The 17,378-nt window shown below is 52.9% G+C and overlaps 1 protein-coding gene across 1 annotated transcript; it reads right to left on the reverse strand.

Annotated features, from left to right (window-relative positions):
• Positions 1-288: 288 nt before the first annotated feature.
• On the reverse strand, positions 289-7,830 carry SDHB (succinate dehydrogenase complex iron sulfur subunit B). The gene is made up of 8 exons (XM_061600933.1): positions 7,618-7,830; positions 6,696-6,841; positions 5,955-6,040; positions 4,862-4,998; positions 3,834-3,950; positions 1,825-1,926; positions 1,121-1,243; positions 289-551 (listed from the first exon to the last, which is right to left on the reverse strand). Exons 1-8 carry the CDS (start codon positions 7,822-7,824, stop codon positions 474-476), a joined length of 996 nt encoding a protein of 331 aa, XP_061456917.1. The 5' UTR covers positions 7,825-7,830; the 3' UTR covers positions 289-473.
• Positions 7,831-17,378: the final 9,548 nt, after the last annotated feature.

Raw genomic sequence — 17,378 nt, forward strand, 5'->3', positions numbered from 1 at the left:
GGAGGAAGCAGCCCCACCACCTCAAACGCTGCTCAGGGACTAGTCTGTGGGCTGCAAGAAGCCCCTCCCGTGAGAGTTCACCCTACTGCCACCTCCAAGCTTGGACGCCCTCTCTGCTACCTCCCCCCCACCTTCCATGTCACCTCTGGGATCCCTTCTGCCCAACGGCACCCCCCCCCAAAAATCCCAAGGAGACGGTGAGATGATGCCTGGCTAGGGAATGTAAGGGGGGAGTGGGGCACAAGGGGAGGGGGAGATAGAGATATATATATCTTTGGCCAAGCTGGCTAATGAAGTAGCGCTTTTATTATTTAATACAGCTTCCATTGCACGCGAGTGCCTATGGAGAAAATGTACACAGGCTGGCAGGGTCTGACGCCCCACCTGACGATCAGATATAAGTTAGCTGACTTCCAGCAAGAGGAGGAGGACAAGGGAATGTGCACATTGTGAAGCTCAGCCCCGGATCGGAGTCAGGCGGTGGCTGCCTTCGCCTTGTACGTGGCCATCATCTTCTTGATCTCGGCAATTGCTTTTCCAGGGTTCAGCCCCTGAAATGGAAGAACAGGAACGATGGGCACCCAGCTTCCTTGCGAGGCCAACCTTTTTGCCCAAAGCAGACACGGAAAAACAAATTTTGCAAGTCTCCTCTGATGTGAGGCAAAATGGAAGGCAGCCGACAAGGAGCTCCCCTCGTCCCTTGACACCATCACCGTGGCCAAGCGTGACTGCGTGTGTGAGAGAGGAGCCCTCCCAGCTCTTGCTGGATTGTAGCTCCTGTCGTCCCTCCCCACTGGCCACGCTGGCCCCCAGGGCGGATGGGACTTTGGAGTCCAGCAGGAGCTGAAGGGCACCACAATGGCCACCCCGGAAGAGGAAAGCATTTGCCCTGGACTTGCCAGCACTGTGGGAGCCACGGGCTCCCAGAGCTAGCCAACCAGCGTGACCTGCAGCGCAGGAGCAGCCACGTAGAGTCAGGCCCTGCAGGCACAACCAGAAGCGCCAGCCAGCCATTCCTTGCTGCGTGCAACGTGCTCTCACCAGACGTGGGGTGGGTGGGGGCTCAGCCTCCTTCCTCTCGGCTGGAGACAGGGGAATGGACGTGGTGTGGGGCACTCACTTTGGGGCAGGTCTTTGTGCAGTTCATGATGGTGTGGCAACGGTAGAGGGAGAAGGGGTCCTGCAGCTGGGCCAGGCGCTCCTTGGTGTAATCGTCCCGAGAGTCGATCATCCAGCGGTAGGCCTGGAAGACAGATGGATCGGGAGTGGGGGCTGCCTTTTCCAGGGTGTTAATCAGTGGAGGAGTGGCTGGTCCCACCGCACTGGGCACCTTCCACCTCCCTCTCCCCTCCACCACGACACTCCCTGCCCACCTCACCTCCCTCCCTCCCAGTATGTTCTGCGCTCAGCCACTGCACCCCCGAGACTCTCCCCCAATGTCCCGCCTGCCAGCCCAGCAACTTGTCACCCTTGCCTGTCACAGCCTCTTCCTCCCCAAATGTCTTCACAACTCTTCTTAGACCGGAGAAGAACGGACCCCCCTCCGGCCCCGCTATCCACTGCCCGACGCTCTCCTCAGTCCGTTTCCCATGGGTGGCTGGAAGGAGCCTCCGGCCACTGCCATGCCCCCTCCCTGCCCTCTTTGCCTAACAGGCACTGCAAACTGAGGGCACAGCAGCCCACGTCTCCCACCCCACAGCACCGGGCAACCCACTGCCGCCCAGAACGTGGAAGTGGCAGCCTGCCTGAGCGCTGGGCACCCACCACCCACTGAGTCTTCACCGCCTGGAGGGCCTTTGGGGCTTACCTGCATGGTCTGCTTACCTGCATGAGGACGGCAGGGCCCAGGTACTTGTCCCCATTCCACCAGTAGCTGGGGCAGCTGGTGCTGCAGCAGGCACAGAGGATACATTCGTAGAGCCCATCCTGGCAGGGAGTAGGAGAGAAGCCGGAGTCAGGAGAAGGGGGCACCACTAAGGCCAGCTGTGTCCCTCTGGGGCTTGCAGTGGGAAACCCAGAGAGAATCCCCACCGTCGGCACACCCCTGCGAGGGTCCCAATCCACCTGGACCCCCCCCCGTGCCTCAGCGAATGGGACTGGAACTGGGGGAGGGCCCTTTTCATCTCCCTGGATGACCCCCCACAAGCTGCCACAATTCCCTTGTTTGCCCCAGCAAGTGCCTTTCAGAAGCGCATTGCCTTGGAAGTTCCGTCCAAAACTATTGTGGCAAACACTTGCCACTGACAGGCCCTCTCCTCACCAAAACTCTTTAAGCTCATCAGTGCTGGGAGGAATCAACCTTCTTTCTTAAACTAGTTGCAGGCTTCAGGCACCAAAACTTCAAGGCATTTCCTTTTTTTCCCTCAAGGCAAAACTGCCTGCAGCCCTCCTCTGCTCTACCTGATAAAGCTGGCAAACTAAATCAGGAAAAGGAAGACTGTGCTCAACATGCCTGTGGTGATTTCACAGCTGACATCAGTGGAGTTTTGCAAACTGTGACCTAAATATCAATGGACAGGCAAAGCTTGCTTTGGGGCATTCTTAGAGGAGAAGCTGTTCCTGCTGGGATCCCACCAGCAGCACCCAGCTTTCTTCCGCCAGCAGCCAACCAGAAACCCCAATGGGAAGCCCACAAGCAACAGTCTTCTCCCAACTGGTCCTCACAGGTAGACTGCCTCCAAACCTGGAGGCTTCACTTAGCTACGTGATACATCACTGATAGGCCTTTTAAGACCACCTAACACAGGGACCATCTGACGGCAGGAAATTCCGCAAGCCCATAATATGTGTGTGTGGAGCAATTGTAGCTGTCGGTTTCCTATCCAGAAAAGGGAGAAATGAAATTAAGGCCTCTAGCATGGTTACAGTCCTTGCTACAATGTAACTGTCCTCCCATCCAGCTCTCCTTTCAAGGTGAGCCACCATCTTGCCTCTTCAGGCCACCCTCAGAGCGCCTGCAAGTCTGGTCAGGGCCAGGGAAGGCCCGGGACTCCCTGAGGCCCATCTGAGAGCTCTGCAGTAGAGCTGCCAGCTGCCCCCAGAACTGCCCTGGTGTTTTTGGCTAGACTCATGTGGAGACATTTGCCCAGTTGTCCCTGGCAAGGCAGCTCTTCCTCCAGGTAGCCAGGCTGGCCCTTGAGAGGAGCTGGACTTTTCCTTCTTTCAGAGGCCACTTCTGCCCAAGAACCTGGCAGAATGAATGGCATATGACTGGATGGGCAGAGAGAGAGAGAGGAGGAGCCTGGCATGGGACAAAGCAGCTTCATTGCTTGAAAAGAGGATTAGACAAATTCATGGAGGAGGAAAGTATTAGCGGCGAGTAGCCACGATGGCTGTGTGCTGCCTCCAGCATCAGAGGTGGGACTCCTCGGCCTACCAGTTGTTGGGGAGCACAAGTGGCTGTTGTGCTCGTGCCATGCTTGGAGGCTTCCCAGGCATCTGACTGGGCCCTGTGAAGAGCGGCTGCTGGGTGAGACGGACCTCCCTGGCCTGATCCAGCTTCAGGGCTCCTCTTAAGTGCCCAGGACAACTAGCAGGAAGGGGGCGGGTCCAACTCCTGGCAAAGCTACTTAAGCAAGGTCTTTCACAGGGACACGGAAGGTACGATATCTCAGAGGACTAGAAGCCTGATGTGGAATAAGCCAAAGAAAGGGCATCACAACAAGGGGTGTCCCAGCCCCAGGATGGGAAGGAAGTGGGAGTTCAGGGAGGGAGGGCTTTTCCTGGCCGGCAAGGGGAGGCTGCGGCCGCCAACACAAGAGGGGAGCAGCGCGCAGGCCAGACAGTGCTACAATACCAGTTACTCAGAACAGAGAGAAAGGAACAATAATGACCAGCTTCTCCCGATCTTCTATGGACTGATGGTATTGCTCTTTGCCCTGGTTGGACTCATCCTTTTTTTTCAAGTAAGGCTGGATGGCTTTGTACTGGGCATAGAAGTTGCTCAAGTCCTGAAGAGGGAGGGAGGGAGGGAAAAATAAAGGGGCTCAAATTATTTATTTATTTATTTATTTATTTTTAAAACTTATATACCGCCCAACTAGCAATAGCTCTCTGGGCGGTGAACATAAATACAATAAAATACAGGAAAATACAAAAGCATCACAATCTAAAATCAAATTTCACAATCTAAAAACTGCATAACTAAGATCAAATTACAAACATAACCATCATTAAACAAAAAATTAAAATGCCTCGGAGAAGAGAAAGGTTTTAACTTGGCGCCGAAAGGATGATAGGGTCAGCGCCAAGCGCACCTCCTCAGGGAGACTATTCCATAGTTCGGGGGCCACCACTGAGAAGGCCCTTGATCTTGTCACCACCCTCCGGGCCTCCCTATGGGTCGGGACCCAAAGCGACAGACTCAGCCAGGCCAGGCAGAATAACCCCCTACATCTTATCCCCCCTCCCCCAACGGGGGCTGCTCATCACAGGAAACTATTTTTCAGCACCAAAAATGTGGCATCTTGACACAGGCAGCTTTCTTGCTGGGGGGAAGGGTGCTTACTTAGTTAACCCGGTTCTGGCGAAGTACATGGAAGTGTTCCAGTTAACTCCCCCCCCCGAACCAGATCCAAGCGTCAAGGGAGAGAGTGAGATCCCAGGGAACCATTTGAGCAAGGCCAGGAAACACAAAAAGCGTATATTAATTACAGGGCAGATTAAATCAGCCTCAATCGGAATAACCATTTGTGGATAGGTGCTGTAGTTCAAAACATTTGGAGGGCAAGTTAGGGGAAGGCTGGCCTATCCTCGTCATGTGCACATCTATTAAGTTCTGAAATGTATTCCCTACCCTCATTGTCATCTGACCCTTGCAAATATCTTGGCCAACTGGGTTACAAACGAGGTGTGAACTTACTGGGACAAGATCCTTCACCACGTACATGTGGGGGAGAGGATAGATTTTGGTGACTTTGCTGAGGTCAGTATCAATCCTCTTGGTACAGGCCAGAGTATTCCCTCCACCAATGTTCATTGCGCAGGATCCACAAATGCCTGGGATAGGAGAAAGACGGGTCACCGCAGGACCAGAGGCTCATTGCTTCAGTCAGAGGAAGCTGCCTTATACTGTCAGGCTATCTGTCCATTTAGGTCAGTACTGGAACAATGGAGATGCCATTGGGGATTGAACCTGAGACCTCCTGCATGTACAGCAGGTGCTCCCACGTGGCACAGCAGTCTCCACCTTCCTCCATCTAAGTCCCTCGAGGGCACCTTTTTACCAGGAGATAGCAAAGAATCGTCGTCCTCATGTTAAAGCTGTTTTAAATTTTAAGAAGGAAGTTTTGCTTCTCTTTTTGCAAAGCCTCTTGAAAAGGAGTTAAGCTTGTGGGATTATATTGCAAACTCTTCCAAGAATCAGTTGACCTCTGTTACACAACAGGCATCAACAGAGAGGGTCTGTGATTAAACAGAGCTATATATAGCCACATTATGTACACAGATTACAGAGTTATTTATAACCAACATAAACCTCCAAAGAGCGTTGGGGTTGTATCAAATACTAGTCTAATTCCGAGCAGGCACGTTGAAATCAATGTTCATGAGTAACTGATGTCCATTAATTTCAATGGGTCTATTCCGAGTAGAATTTAATTGTAGTCAACTTTTGATCTTTAACACAATTCTAATTCCTGTGGTTAGACAATTTATTTTATATACTCCAACCTCAAATACTAAACAAGCTGCTGTTACACGTTGGTTTCAGAATTCAGCCCCTTCACAGTGCTTCGGAGAGTGGAAACACTCTCCCAGTTCATGTCAACTCAAATCAAGTTGTACACCTGATCTGACAGCAGAAACTGTTCAGGCTATGATGCAAACAGGCTGTAGGTCCTGGAAGCGAAACACCCCCCCCCCAGCTATCACCCAGGGTCACAGGGTGCCTTGTCTACTGCTTATTTGAGCCCAGAGCTGCTCAGAATAAGACAGCAAACAGAGCACAAGTCTACCTTCTCTGCAGGACCTTCGGAAAGTCAAGGTAGAGTCCATTTCATTCTTAATCTTGATCAGGGCATCGAGAACCATCGGTCCACATCTAGAAAGAGAAACACCATATTCTCTGTTCATTACAAAGGTCACATCTCTTCCCTCGTATGTCTTTTCCGCTATCCACAGACTTTTCTAAAAGTGAAGGAAGCTTGTTAAAGAAGAAAGATGTCACAGATTGCTATCAGCAGGCTCACACCCAGGATCAGCCAATGGAGATATGGCACCACACTGTTAGCAGTGTAGGACAGACGTGCACCAGTGCTGCTTTAAAAACAGCAGGCTGCTTCTTCTATTTAGTGAGCCACAGCTAGAGGTAAACAATTTTTTTTAAGTTAACCCAGCTTAACCTATGTGTGACCCCCAATGAAAAACTCCATCTTTTGTTATCAAACTGAAGGTACATTTGCCTTCCTTGTGTCTGAACACATGATTTAAACAAGAAAAGCAAGGACCTTTTCTACGTATATTGCATCAAATTACAACAAAGGCTCTAGGTCACCAGTTAAAACCCAACAACAAATAACCCAACAACAACAGTTACACTAAGATACATCTACCAAAAGTTTCAAAAGCAGCACAGTTAATCAACCTGATACAAATGCCCTCAACTCTACACCATTTGTTAGAGTGTTGTGATGCACTCATGAGTAGGCAAGATCCCTCAGAGTTTTCCCCAGCATATTCTTCAGGGCACTACTCACTTGTTCAGATCTATTTCATAAGTCTGCATGCGAGGCTTCTCCCCGGGGTTGTCTGGGTTCCACCGGTACACTGCAAACTTCTTGATGCGCGATGCTGTCTCTGTGGCAGTTGCTGTGGCAGCTGCTGCATGTGCCCTGCGGCACATCTGCAAGCCAAGCAAGGAGGTGATATCATTGCTGTAGGGCCTTGTCTTGCAACCTGCCTGGAACAAGAGTCACACGCCTTGGGGACAAGAGAGAGGCGGGCCGGCTACTGTGCTTCTTGCTGCTCTGCACTGCCTCCCCCTCTTTAGTGCATGTCCTCTGTCAATGCCATGAATCTCCCACCGACCCCTGTGCTTGTCACAGATGCTATCCTGTCCCTTTTAGGTGAGAGGAACTGTGGCTGATCCTCCCCTCTGGCTGCAGCACAGTTAAGAATGGGAAAGATGGGCCACCACCAAGGGGGCATGCCATGCAGTTGGTGTTGTTCTTGTAAAGGGCCCTTCGCCGGACTCAGCCAGCCAGAGCCGTCCCTCAGGACTGTATCCAGCTAAGTTTTACTCAGAGTAGCCCCACTGAAACGAATGGACATTAAGAACATAAGAAGAGCCTGCTGGATCAGGCCAGTGGCCCATCTAGTCCAGCATCCTGTTCTCACAGTGGCCATGGCCATAAATCTGGATGGGTCTACTCTGAGTAGGGCCAGAATTGGATACAGCCCAAAAGGCAGAGCCGGCCAATCCGCCCAGGGGTGGCTAAGAGAGAGGAACGTCTGTTCTCCCGCGGCTGCAAGAGCGATTCAGGAAGGGGGCGCGGCGGCGAGGCCGTCCTCCTCACTGGGGACTGGTCGCTTCCCCAGCCTGCCCGCGGCGGAACTCCTCTTTCTCTCCCTCAGCTTTCTGCCCCTCCTTTCCCAGCTGGGCATTCCGCTCTCGACCACCTGCAGCAGTCGCGGCGCCGCTCCCGCCGGGCCCCGCCTGAAGGGGAAAAAAGACGCGCCCGCCGCCAGCCCAGCCACCACAGTCACGGACGCCGCCGCCATCTTGCGCCCTCTGAGTGACAGCCGGACAGCTGCTTCCGGAGAAGGAGGAGGCGGGCAGCATGCGCCGCGCGGCCATATTGAGAGAGGCGACGAGGCGAGCGCCATGTTAGGTGTGGCTCGCCGGCCAGTGCGTAGTTACGGAGGTGGCACTCCCCATATCTGGAGTGGCGGACGGGAAGAGATTGGTTTGGGAGTCAGCCATGTTGGTTGGGGCCGTTCTAAGCCGAGAGGGAATGAATGAGGCTGCCATGTTGGGGGTGGCAGGTGAAGGGGCGGAGCAAGGGGAATTTCCTCCCAAGATGGGAGAAGGATACTGTAGAGATATGAAATCAAGAGGAACAAGTCTCCTGCCTGGGGACCCTTTCTCTGAATTAGTTCTGAGGCTTTGGGATTTAAGGGTCTGCGTCTGTTTTTAATAGGTTCTTAAACCTTTTTTTAAAAAATGTTTTTAATCTTGTTTTTTTTAGAAGATCTTTTGAAAGCTTTTTTTAAAAAAACGTTTTTAAAGATGTTTAGTTTTAATGTTTTTTTAATTTTATTTTTTATTTTCAAATAAAACAGAAAAGGAACTATAACATATTTCCCCTCCCCCCTCTCAGACGACCCCGTTTCGTTCTATGAGAGAGCTATTACAGTGCTTAAGTCAAACATACGAGTTCATCAAGCCACCCATAGTCCAGTAAAGGGTGTTGGGATAAAAATTAAATTGATCATGATATAAAATAATGTCGGTTTATTTCCTAATGACCTGACCCTTTTGCATTCCAGTGGCTCAGTGAATAAAGGCCGGTTTAAGCTGGAAACCTCCCCTCCTTTAATCTTGTATCACATTCATGCTTATTACCTCGCTCATAGTTACAAAGCATAACATGCATAAAAGTGTTAAAGTTTTCCTTTGCCCCACAAAGGAAAACTTGTGAATCTTTGAAATGCAAGACCAGCAATATTAAATCTGTCGCCACTTGAGGGGCGCCCGGTTGCAGCTGGGGCCCCTCCTATGTATCTCCTTTTGTTCCTAATTGCAGAGTGTTCCTAGTTGCAACTATCTAAAGTAGATAGTGGCTAGGAATGTATCTTGTCAGGGGGGAGGTAGAAACAGCACGGATGAGTGATCAAGGCCAGGGAGTTAACTCAATGCAAGGCAATGAAAAAGCCTGGGAAAAGTTACTAGCAAGACGGGAGGGGCTGTCTTAGGAGGGTTTTCGGAGTACATATCACTTGTACTTGTGTAATCATGCTTTAGACAGGTTTTTGAGGCGTGAGCCTAACTACCTTGTCTCCTTTTGCAAAAGTTATTGGTAATCAATAATCTTTGGTATCCCATCTGGTGTGTTTTTGGAGCTTCCTCCAGATGCAAAGAACCATTTTTTTGGTAACAGTAGAAGGTACTCCGTGCCACCGAGGCTACCTGAGCCTCAAGTGACAGAGATGGTTCTAGGAGAACCCCCAAGCTACGAATCTGCTCCTTCAGTGGGAGTGCAACCCCATCCAGGACAAGTTGGACATCCACCATCTGGTCAGAAGAACCACCCACTAGCAGCTTCTCAGTCTTGTCTGGATTGAGCCTTAGTTTATTAGCCCTCATCCAATCCATTGTCGCAGCCAGGCACTGGTTCAGCACATTGACAGCCTCACTTGAAGAAGATGAAAAGGAGAAATAGAGCTGCGTGTCATCAGCATACTGATGGCAACACACTCCAAAGCTCCAGATGACCGCACCCAACGGTTTCATGTAGATGTTGAACAGCATGGGGGACAGAACTGACCTCTGTGGAACTCCATACTGGAGAGGCCAGGGTGTCAAGCAATGTTCCCCAAGCACCACCTGTCATGCGCCCTCCATCCCTCAGGGTGCGAGGACCATGCTTCAGACCCAATTCCCACCCTTAGGGCAATTGTTCTGGAACCCAAATACCAAATTCCTCCTTGCCAAGGCTGTGCAACCAACACCAACCCTGCAAGGTAGAAAGTAGGCTGCCACCACTCCTGTCACTGGTTCAACTCAGAGCTAGGGGAACTCTGAGCCCAGAAGATAGGTAAACCAAGGTCCTATAAGACAAGAGCCAAATTTACATTCCTTGTCAAGAAACCTCTGGTAAAACCCCACAAATTAGAATTAGGCTTAACCCCTTTTCCCTTTTGGTAGTTGTGTAGCTGAATGGTCAAGGTGCTGGATTCAGAACCACCTTTACCCTCAATGAACACACCAGGTTAAATAGAAGTAGCTTTATTCAAAAATATAAGTGCACATTAAAATATAGCAGCAAACAATCCTTTAAACCCATACACCCAGACAGGGGTTTAGGTATACATAAGAGAATTCTTTCACACAACAAGAAAATAATAACCTAACTAACCTATCTACTTACATAGGAGGTAGTTGGTTGAAGTCTTGTCTCTCCTCAGAGAGAATAGCATCATTTACAAAACAATGGAACCCTGCTTAGGTAACCTCCCATAGGCACCAGTCCGAAGGAACTTTTCAGAACCTTCCTGAGGGAACAAAGGCTATGGGTCTCAAGCGCTATACTTAAGGAAAAGAAACCCAATGGTCCAAGATTAATTAACCAATCAGGAGTTTTCTGATGTAATCCTTTTCTAGATGTTTCTCCACTTTTGCGCCCCTTCCAGGCTCCCCTCCCAACGGTGTTTCAACCTTCACAGGCTAGGATGGCCTTGAGTGCCAGGCTCTTACTGATTAGCACAACCAGATGCTTCTGTTTAGGCCTCCCTTAACTGTCTTCAGCTGGAAACCGAAACTTAACATTTTTACCCTTTCCGAGGCCTGTTTTCTAACAAGATGGAACTCCCAGAGTTCTTTGCACTGAGCCATGATGTTACATATAATTTTAACATTTCATAAAAATATACAAGTTCATGACACCACCTTCTGGAGATGACCTGCCAAGTAGGAGTGGAATCACTGCAATGCAGTATCTCCTACTCCCAACTCAGCCAGTCTCCCCAGAAGGATACTATGGTCGATGGTATTGAAAGCCGCTGAGAGATCAAGGAGAATCAACAGAGTCACACTCCCCCTGTCTCTCTCCCGACAAAGGACATCATACAGGGCGACCAAGGCTGTCTCCGTGCCAAAACCAGGCCTGAAACCTGACTGAAATGGATACAGATAATCTGTCTCATCCAAGAGTGTCTGGAGCTGGCCCGCAACCACTCATTCAAGGACCTTGCCCAGGAATGGAACATTTGCTACTGGCCTATAATTAATATTTTCTGGGTCCAGGGAGGGTCTCTTCAGGAGTGGTCTCACTACCGCCTCTTTCAGGCAGCCAGGGACCACCCCTCTCACAGAGAGGCATTAATCACCTCCCTGGCCCAGCCGGCTGTTCCATCCCTGCTAGCTTTTATTAGCCAAGAAGGGCAAGGATCCAGCACAGAAGTGGTTGCACGAACCTGTCCAAGCACCTTGTCAACGTCCTCAAGCTGCACCAACTGAAACTAGTTTGATGAGTTGAATAAGTGTGTGCGGCCGTAGTCACAAATGCCCTTAGCACCTTCTTCTAGCCAGCCAGCCAAGCCCTGCCAGCCAGCCACCCTGCCAGCCCACCTGCAGGTCTGTTAGACTGGCTGGCTGAAAGGTCTGTTAGGCTGGCTGGCTGGCTGGCTGGCTGGCTGGCAGGCTGGGTGGCAGGTCGGCTGGTAGGTCTGATAGGCTGGCTGTTATGCTGGCTGGCTGGCAGGTCTGGCAGGCTGGCTGACTGGCAGGAAGGCTGACTGGCAGAACTGGCAGGCTGGCTGGCAGATGGCAGGTTGGCTGGTAGGTCTGGCAGGCTGGGTGGCTGGCAGGTTGGCTGACTGGCAGGTTGGCTGGCTAGCAGGTGTGGAAGGCAGGCAGGCTGGGTGGCTGGCAGGTCTGGCAGGTCTGGCAGGCTGGCTGGTTGGTTGGCAACTCTGGCAGGTCACATTTTTGGCCATTTTTTGCCTTTTTTTGTCTCCTGAACTGCACTCAGGTTTGTGCAGATTGTTCGGAATCTAGAGCAGGGAGAGAGGTTCCGCACACTTTTTCTGCCCTTTCGGATCTCAGGCATGATTTGACGGGAGTGTGAGACACTTTGGACACTTTTCATATTTTTGAAAAAATCCTGACCCGCCGGTCACAGTTTTTGCCAATTTTTTTGCCTTTTTCTCTCTCCTGAGCTGCACTCAGGTTTCTGCAGATTGTTTGAAATCTAGAGCAGGGAGAGAGGTTCCGCACACTTTTTCTGCCCTTTCGGATCTCGGGCATCATTTGATAGGACTTTGAGACACTTTGGACACTTTTCATATTTTTGAAAAAATCCTGACCCGCGGTCACAGTTTTTGTCAATTTTTTGCCTTTCTTTTTCTCCTGAGCTGCATTCAGGTTTGTAAAGATTGCTCAGAATCAAGAGCAGGGAGACAGATTCTGCACAATTTTTCTGCCCTTTCGGATCTCGGGCATCATTTGACGGGAGTTTGAGACACTTTGGACACTTTTCATTTTTTCAAAAACATCCTAACCCCCGCAGGTCAATTTTTTGGCAATTTTTTTGCCTATTTCTCACTCCTGAGCTGCGTACTAGGAACAAAGTTGCAACGTAAAACAGCCCGGAACGGCGAGTTCCCGGCTAACCCACCAATTTCACCAGTCAAACACGACGGAACACGGGGCACGCCGTACGGCCCCAACCGCCCCCGAAAACCACGTTCCGCTACCCGTTACGGGCTCTAATACTCTTCAACGTAAAACAGCCCGGAACGGCGACTTCCCGGCCAGCCAGGCCCACCAAATTCACCAGTCCCACACGACGGTAGGCGAGACACGCCGTAAGGCCCCAACTGCCCCCCAAAACCACGTCCCGCTACCCGTTCCGGGCTCTAATACTCTTCAACGTAAAACAGCCCGGAACGGCGACTTCCCGGTGAGCCAGGCTCACCAAATTCACCAGTTCCACATGATGGAACGCGGGACACGCTGTAAGGCCCCAACCGCCCCCGAAAACCACGTCCCGCTACCTGTTCTGGGCTCTAATACACTTCAATGTAAAACAGCTCGGAATGGCGACTTCCCGGTGAGCCAGGCTCACCAAATTCACCAGTCCCACACGACGGAACGCGGGACACGCTGTAAGGCCCCAACCGCCCCCGAAAACCACGTCCCGCTACCCGTTCCGGGCTCTAATACTCTTCAATGTAAAACAGCCCTGAATGGCGACTTCCCGGTGAGCCAGGCTCACCAAATTCACCAGTCCCACATGACGGAACGTGGGACACATTGTACGGCCCCAATCGCCCCCAAAAACAACGTCCCGCTACCCGTTCCGGGCTCTAATACTCTTCAACATAAAACAGCCTGGAACAGCGACTTCCCGGCCAGCCAGTCCCAGCAAATTCACCAGTCTCACACGACGGAACGCGAGGCACGCCGTAAGGCCCCAACCGCCACCGAAAACCACGTCCGGCTATCCGTTCCAGGTTCAAATACTCTTCAATGTAAAAAAGCACGGAACGATGACTTCCCGATGAGCCAGGCCCACCAAATTCACCAGTCCCAGATGACGGAACGCGGGACACGCTGTAAGGCCCCAACCGCCCCCGAAAACCACGTCCCGCTACCCGTTCCGGGCTCTAGTACTCTTCAACGTAAAACAGCCCGGAACATCAACTTCCCGGCCAGCCAGTGCCACCAAATTCACCAGTCTCACACGACGGAACACGGGGCACGCCGTAAGGCCCCAACCACCACCAAAAACCACGTCCCGCTATCCGTTCCGGGCTCTAATACTCTTCAACATAAAACAGCCCGGAACGGCGACTTCCCGGCGAGCCAGGCTCACCAAATTCACCAGTCTCACACGACGGAACGCGGGGCACGCCGTAATGCCACAACCGCCACCGAAAACCACGTCGCGCTATCCATTCCGGGTTCTAATACTCTTCAATGTAAAACAGCCCGGAACGGCAACTTCCCGGTGAGCCAGGCCCACAAAATTCACCAGTCCCACATGACGGAACGGGGGACATGCCGTAAGTCCCCAACCGCCCCCGAAAACCACGTCCCACTACCCGTTCCGGGCTCTAATACTCTTCAACGTAAAACAACTCGGAACGTCGACTTCCCGGCCAGCGAAGCCCACCAAATTCACCAGTTCCACACGACGGAATGCGGGGCATGCCGTAAGGCCCCAACGGCCCCTGAAGACCACTTCCCGCTTCCCGTTCCGGACTCTAATACTCTTCAACGTAAAACAGCCCGGAACAGTGACTTGCCCATGAGCCAGGCCCAACAAATTCACCAGTTCCACACGATGGAATGCGGGGTATGCCAAAAGGACCCAACCGCCCCCGAAAACCATGTCCCGCTACACGTTCCGGGCTCTAATACTCTTCAAGGTAAAACAGCCCGGAATGGCGACTTCCCGGTGAGCCAGGCCCACCAAATTCACCAGTCCCACACGACAGATCGCGGGGCATGCCGTAAGGCCCCAAGCGCCCCCGAAAACCACGTCCCACTACACGTTCCAGGCTCTAAAAGTCTTCATCATAAAACAGCCCGGAACGGCAACTTCCCGGCCAGCCAGGCCCACCAATTTCACCAGTCACACACGACGGAACGCGTGGCACGCCGTAAAGCCCCAAGCGCCCCCGAAAACCACGTCCCGCTACCCGTTCCGGGCTCTAATACTCTTCAACGTAAAACAGCCCGGAATGGTGACTTCCCGGCCAGCCAGGCCGAACAAATTCAACAGTTCCACACGATGGAATACGGGGTACGCCATAAGGCCACAACCACCCCCGAAAACCACATCCCGCTACCCGTTACGGGCTCTAATACTCTTCAATGTAAAACAGCCCGGAACGGCGACTTCCCGGTGAGCCAGACCCACCAATTTCACCAGTCAAACACGTCGGAATGCGAGGCACGCCTTAAGGCCCCAACCGCCCCCGAAAACCACATCCCGCTACCAGTTCCGGGCTCTAATACCCTTCAATGTAAAACAGCCCGGAACGGCGACTTCCCGGCCAGCCAGACCCACCAAATTCACCAGTCCCACACGACGGTAGGCGAGACACGCCGTAAGGCCCCAACCGCCCCCGAAAACCACGTTCTGCTACCCATTCCGGGCTCTAATACTCTTCAACGTAAAACAGCCCGGAACGACGACTTCCCGGCCAGCAGGCCCACCAAATTCACCAGTCCCACACGACGGAAGGCGAGACACGCAGTAAGGCCCCAACCGCCCCCGAAAACCACGTCCCGCTACCAGTTCCGGGCTCTAATACTCTTCAACGTAAAACAGCCCGGAACGGTGACTTCCAGGCGAGCCAGGACCACCAAATTCACAAGTCCCACACGAAGGAACGCGAAGCATGCCGTAAGGTCCCAACCGCCCCCCAAAACCACGTCCCGCTACCTGTTCCGGGCTCTAATACTCTTCAACATAAAACAGCCCGGAACGGCGACTTCCCAGTGAGTCAGGCCCACCAAATTCACCAGTCCCACACGATGGAACACGGGGCACACCGTAAGGCCCCAAACGCCCCCCAAAACCACATCCCGCTACCCATTCTGGGCTCTAATACTCTTCAACGTAAAACAGCCCGGAACGGCGACTTCCCGGCGAGCCAGGCCCACGAAATTCACAAGTCCCACACGACGGAAAGTGGGGCACGCCATAAGGCCCCAACCGCCCCCGAAAACCACGTCCCGCTACCGGTTCCAGGCTCTAATACTCTTCAACGTAAAACAGCCAGGAACTGCGACTTCCTGGCCAGCCAGGCCCACCAATTTCACCAGTCAAACACGACGGAACACGGGGCACGCCGTACGGCCCCAACCGCCCCCGAAAACCACGTTCCGCTACCCGTTACGGGCTCTAATACTCTTCAACGTAAAACAGCCCGGAACGGCGACTTCCCGGCCAGCCAGGCCCACCAAATTCACCAGTCCCACACGACGGTAGGCGAGACACGCCGTAAGGCCCCAACTGCCCCCCAAAACCACGTCCCGCTACCCGTTCCGGGCTCTAATACTCTTCAACGTAAAACAGCCCGGAACGGCGACTTCCCGGTGAGCCAGGCTCACCAAATTCACCAGTTCCACATGATGGAACGCGGGACACGCTGTAAGGCCCCAACCGCCCCCGAAAACCACGTCCCGCTACCTGTTCTGGGCTCTAATACACTTCAATGTAAAACAGCTCGGAATGGCGACTTCCCGGTGAGCCAGGCTCACCAAATTCACCAGTCCCACACGACGGAACGCGGGACACGCTGTAAGGCCCCAACCGCCCCCGAAAACCACGTCCCGCTACCCGTTCCGGGCTCTAATACTCTTCAGTGTAAAACAGCCCTGAATGGCGACTTCCCGGTGAGCCAGGCTCACCAAATTCACCAGTCCCACATGACGGAACGTGGGACACATTGTACGGCCCCAATCGCCCCCAAAAACAACGTCCCGCTACCCGTTCCGGGCTCTAATACTCTTCAACATAAAACAGCCTGGAACAGCGACTTCCCGGCCAGCCAGTCCCAGCAAATTCACCAGTCTCACACGACGGAACGCGAGGCACGCCGTAAGGCCCCAACCGCCACCGAAAACCACGTCCGGCTATCCGTTCCAGGTTCAAATACTCTTCAATGTAAAAAAGCACGGAACGATGACTTCCCGATGAGCCAGGCCCACCAAATTCACCAGTCCCAGATGACGGAACGCGGGACACGCTGTAAGGCCCCAACCGCCCCCGAAAACCACGTCCCGCTACCCGTTCCGGGCTCTAGTACTCTTCAACGTAAAACAGCCCGGAACATCAACTTCCCGGCCAGCCAGTGCCACCAAATTCACCAGTCTCACACGACGGAACACGGGGCACGCCGTAAGGCCCCAACCACCACCAAAAACCACGTCCCGCTATCCGTTCCGGGCTCTAATACTCTTCAACATAAAACAGCCCGGAACGGCGACTTCCCGGCGAGCCAGGCTCACCAAATTCACCAGTCTCACACGACGGAACGCGGGGCACGCCGTAATGCCACAACCGCCACCGAAAACCACGTCGCGCTATCCATTCCGGGTTCTAATACTCTTCAATGTAAAACAGCCCGGAACGGCAACTTCCCGGTGAGCCAGGCCCACAAAATTCACCAGTCCCACATGACGGAACGGGGGACATGCCGTAAGTCCCCAACCGCCCCCGAAAACCACGTCCCACTACCCGTTCCGGGCTCTAATACTCTTCAACGTAAAACAACTCGGAACGTCGACTTCCCGGCCAGCGAAGCCCACCAAATTCACCAGTTCCACACGACGGAATGCGGGGCATGCCGTAAGGCCCCAACGGCCCCTGAAGACCACTTCCCGCTTCCCGTTCCGGACTCTAATACTCTTCAACGTAAAACAGCCCGGAACAGTGACTTGCCCATGAGCCAGGCCCAACAAATTCACCAGTTCCACACGATGGAATGCGGGGTATGCCAAAAGGACCCAACCGCCCCCGAAAACCATGTCCCGCTACACGTTCCGGGCTCTAATACTCTTCAAGGTAAAACAGCCCGGAATGGCGACTTCCCGGTGAGCCAGGCCCACCAAATTCACCAGTCCCACACGACAGATCGCGGGGCATGCCGTAAGGCCCCAAGCGCCCCCGAAAACCACGTCCCACTACACGTTCCAGGCTCTA

The sequence above is a fragment of the Rhineura floridana genome, chromosome 18, assembly GCF_030035675.1.
Source record: "Rhineura floridana isolate rRhiFlo1 chromosome 18, rRhiFlo1.hap2, whole genome shotgun sequence".
NCBI lineage: Eukaryota > Metazoa > Chordata > Lepidosauria > Squamata > Rhineuridae > Rhineura > Rhineura floridana.

Coding starts and splice junctions, on each gene's coding strand:
- SDHB (XM_061600933.1), bottom strand. CDS start 7,824: ATGGCGCTCGCCTCGTCGCCTCTCTCAATATGGCCGCGCGGCGCATGC. Junction 6,842..7,617: donor CGGCGCCGCGACTGCTGCAG/GTGGTCGAGAGC, acceptor CTTGGCTTGCAG/ATGTGCCGCAGGGCACATGC. Junction 1,927..3,833: donor TAGAAGATCGGGAGAAGCTG/GTCATTATTGTT, acceptor ACTCCCTGCCAG/GATGGGCTCTACGAATGTAT.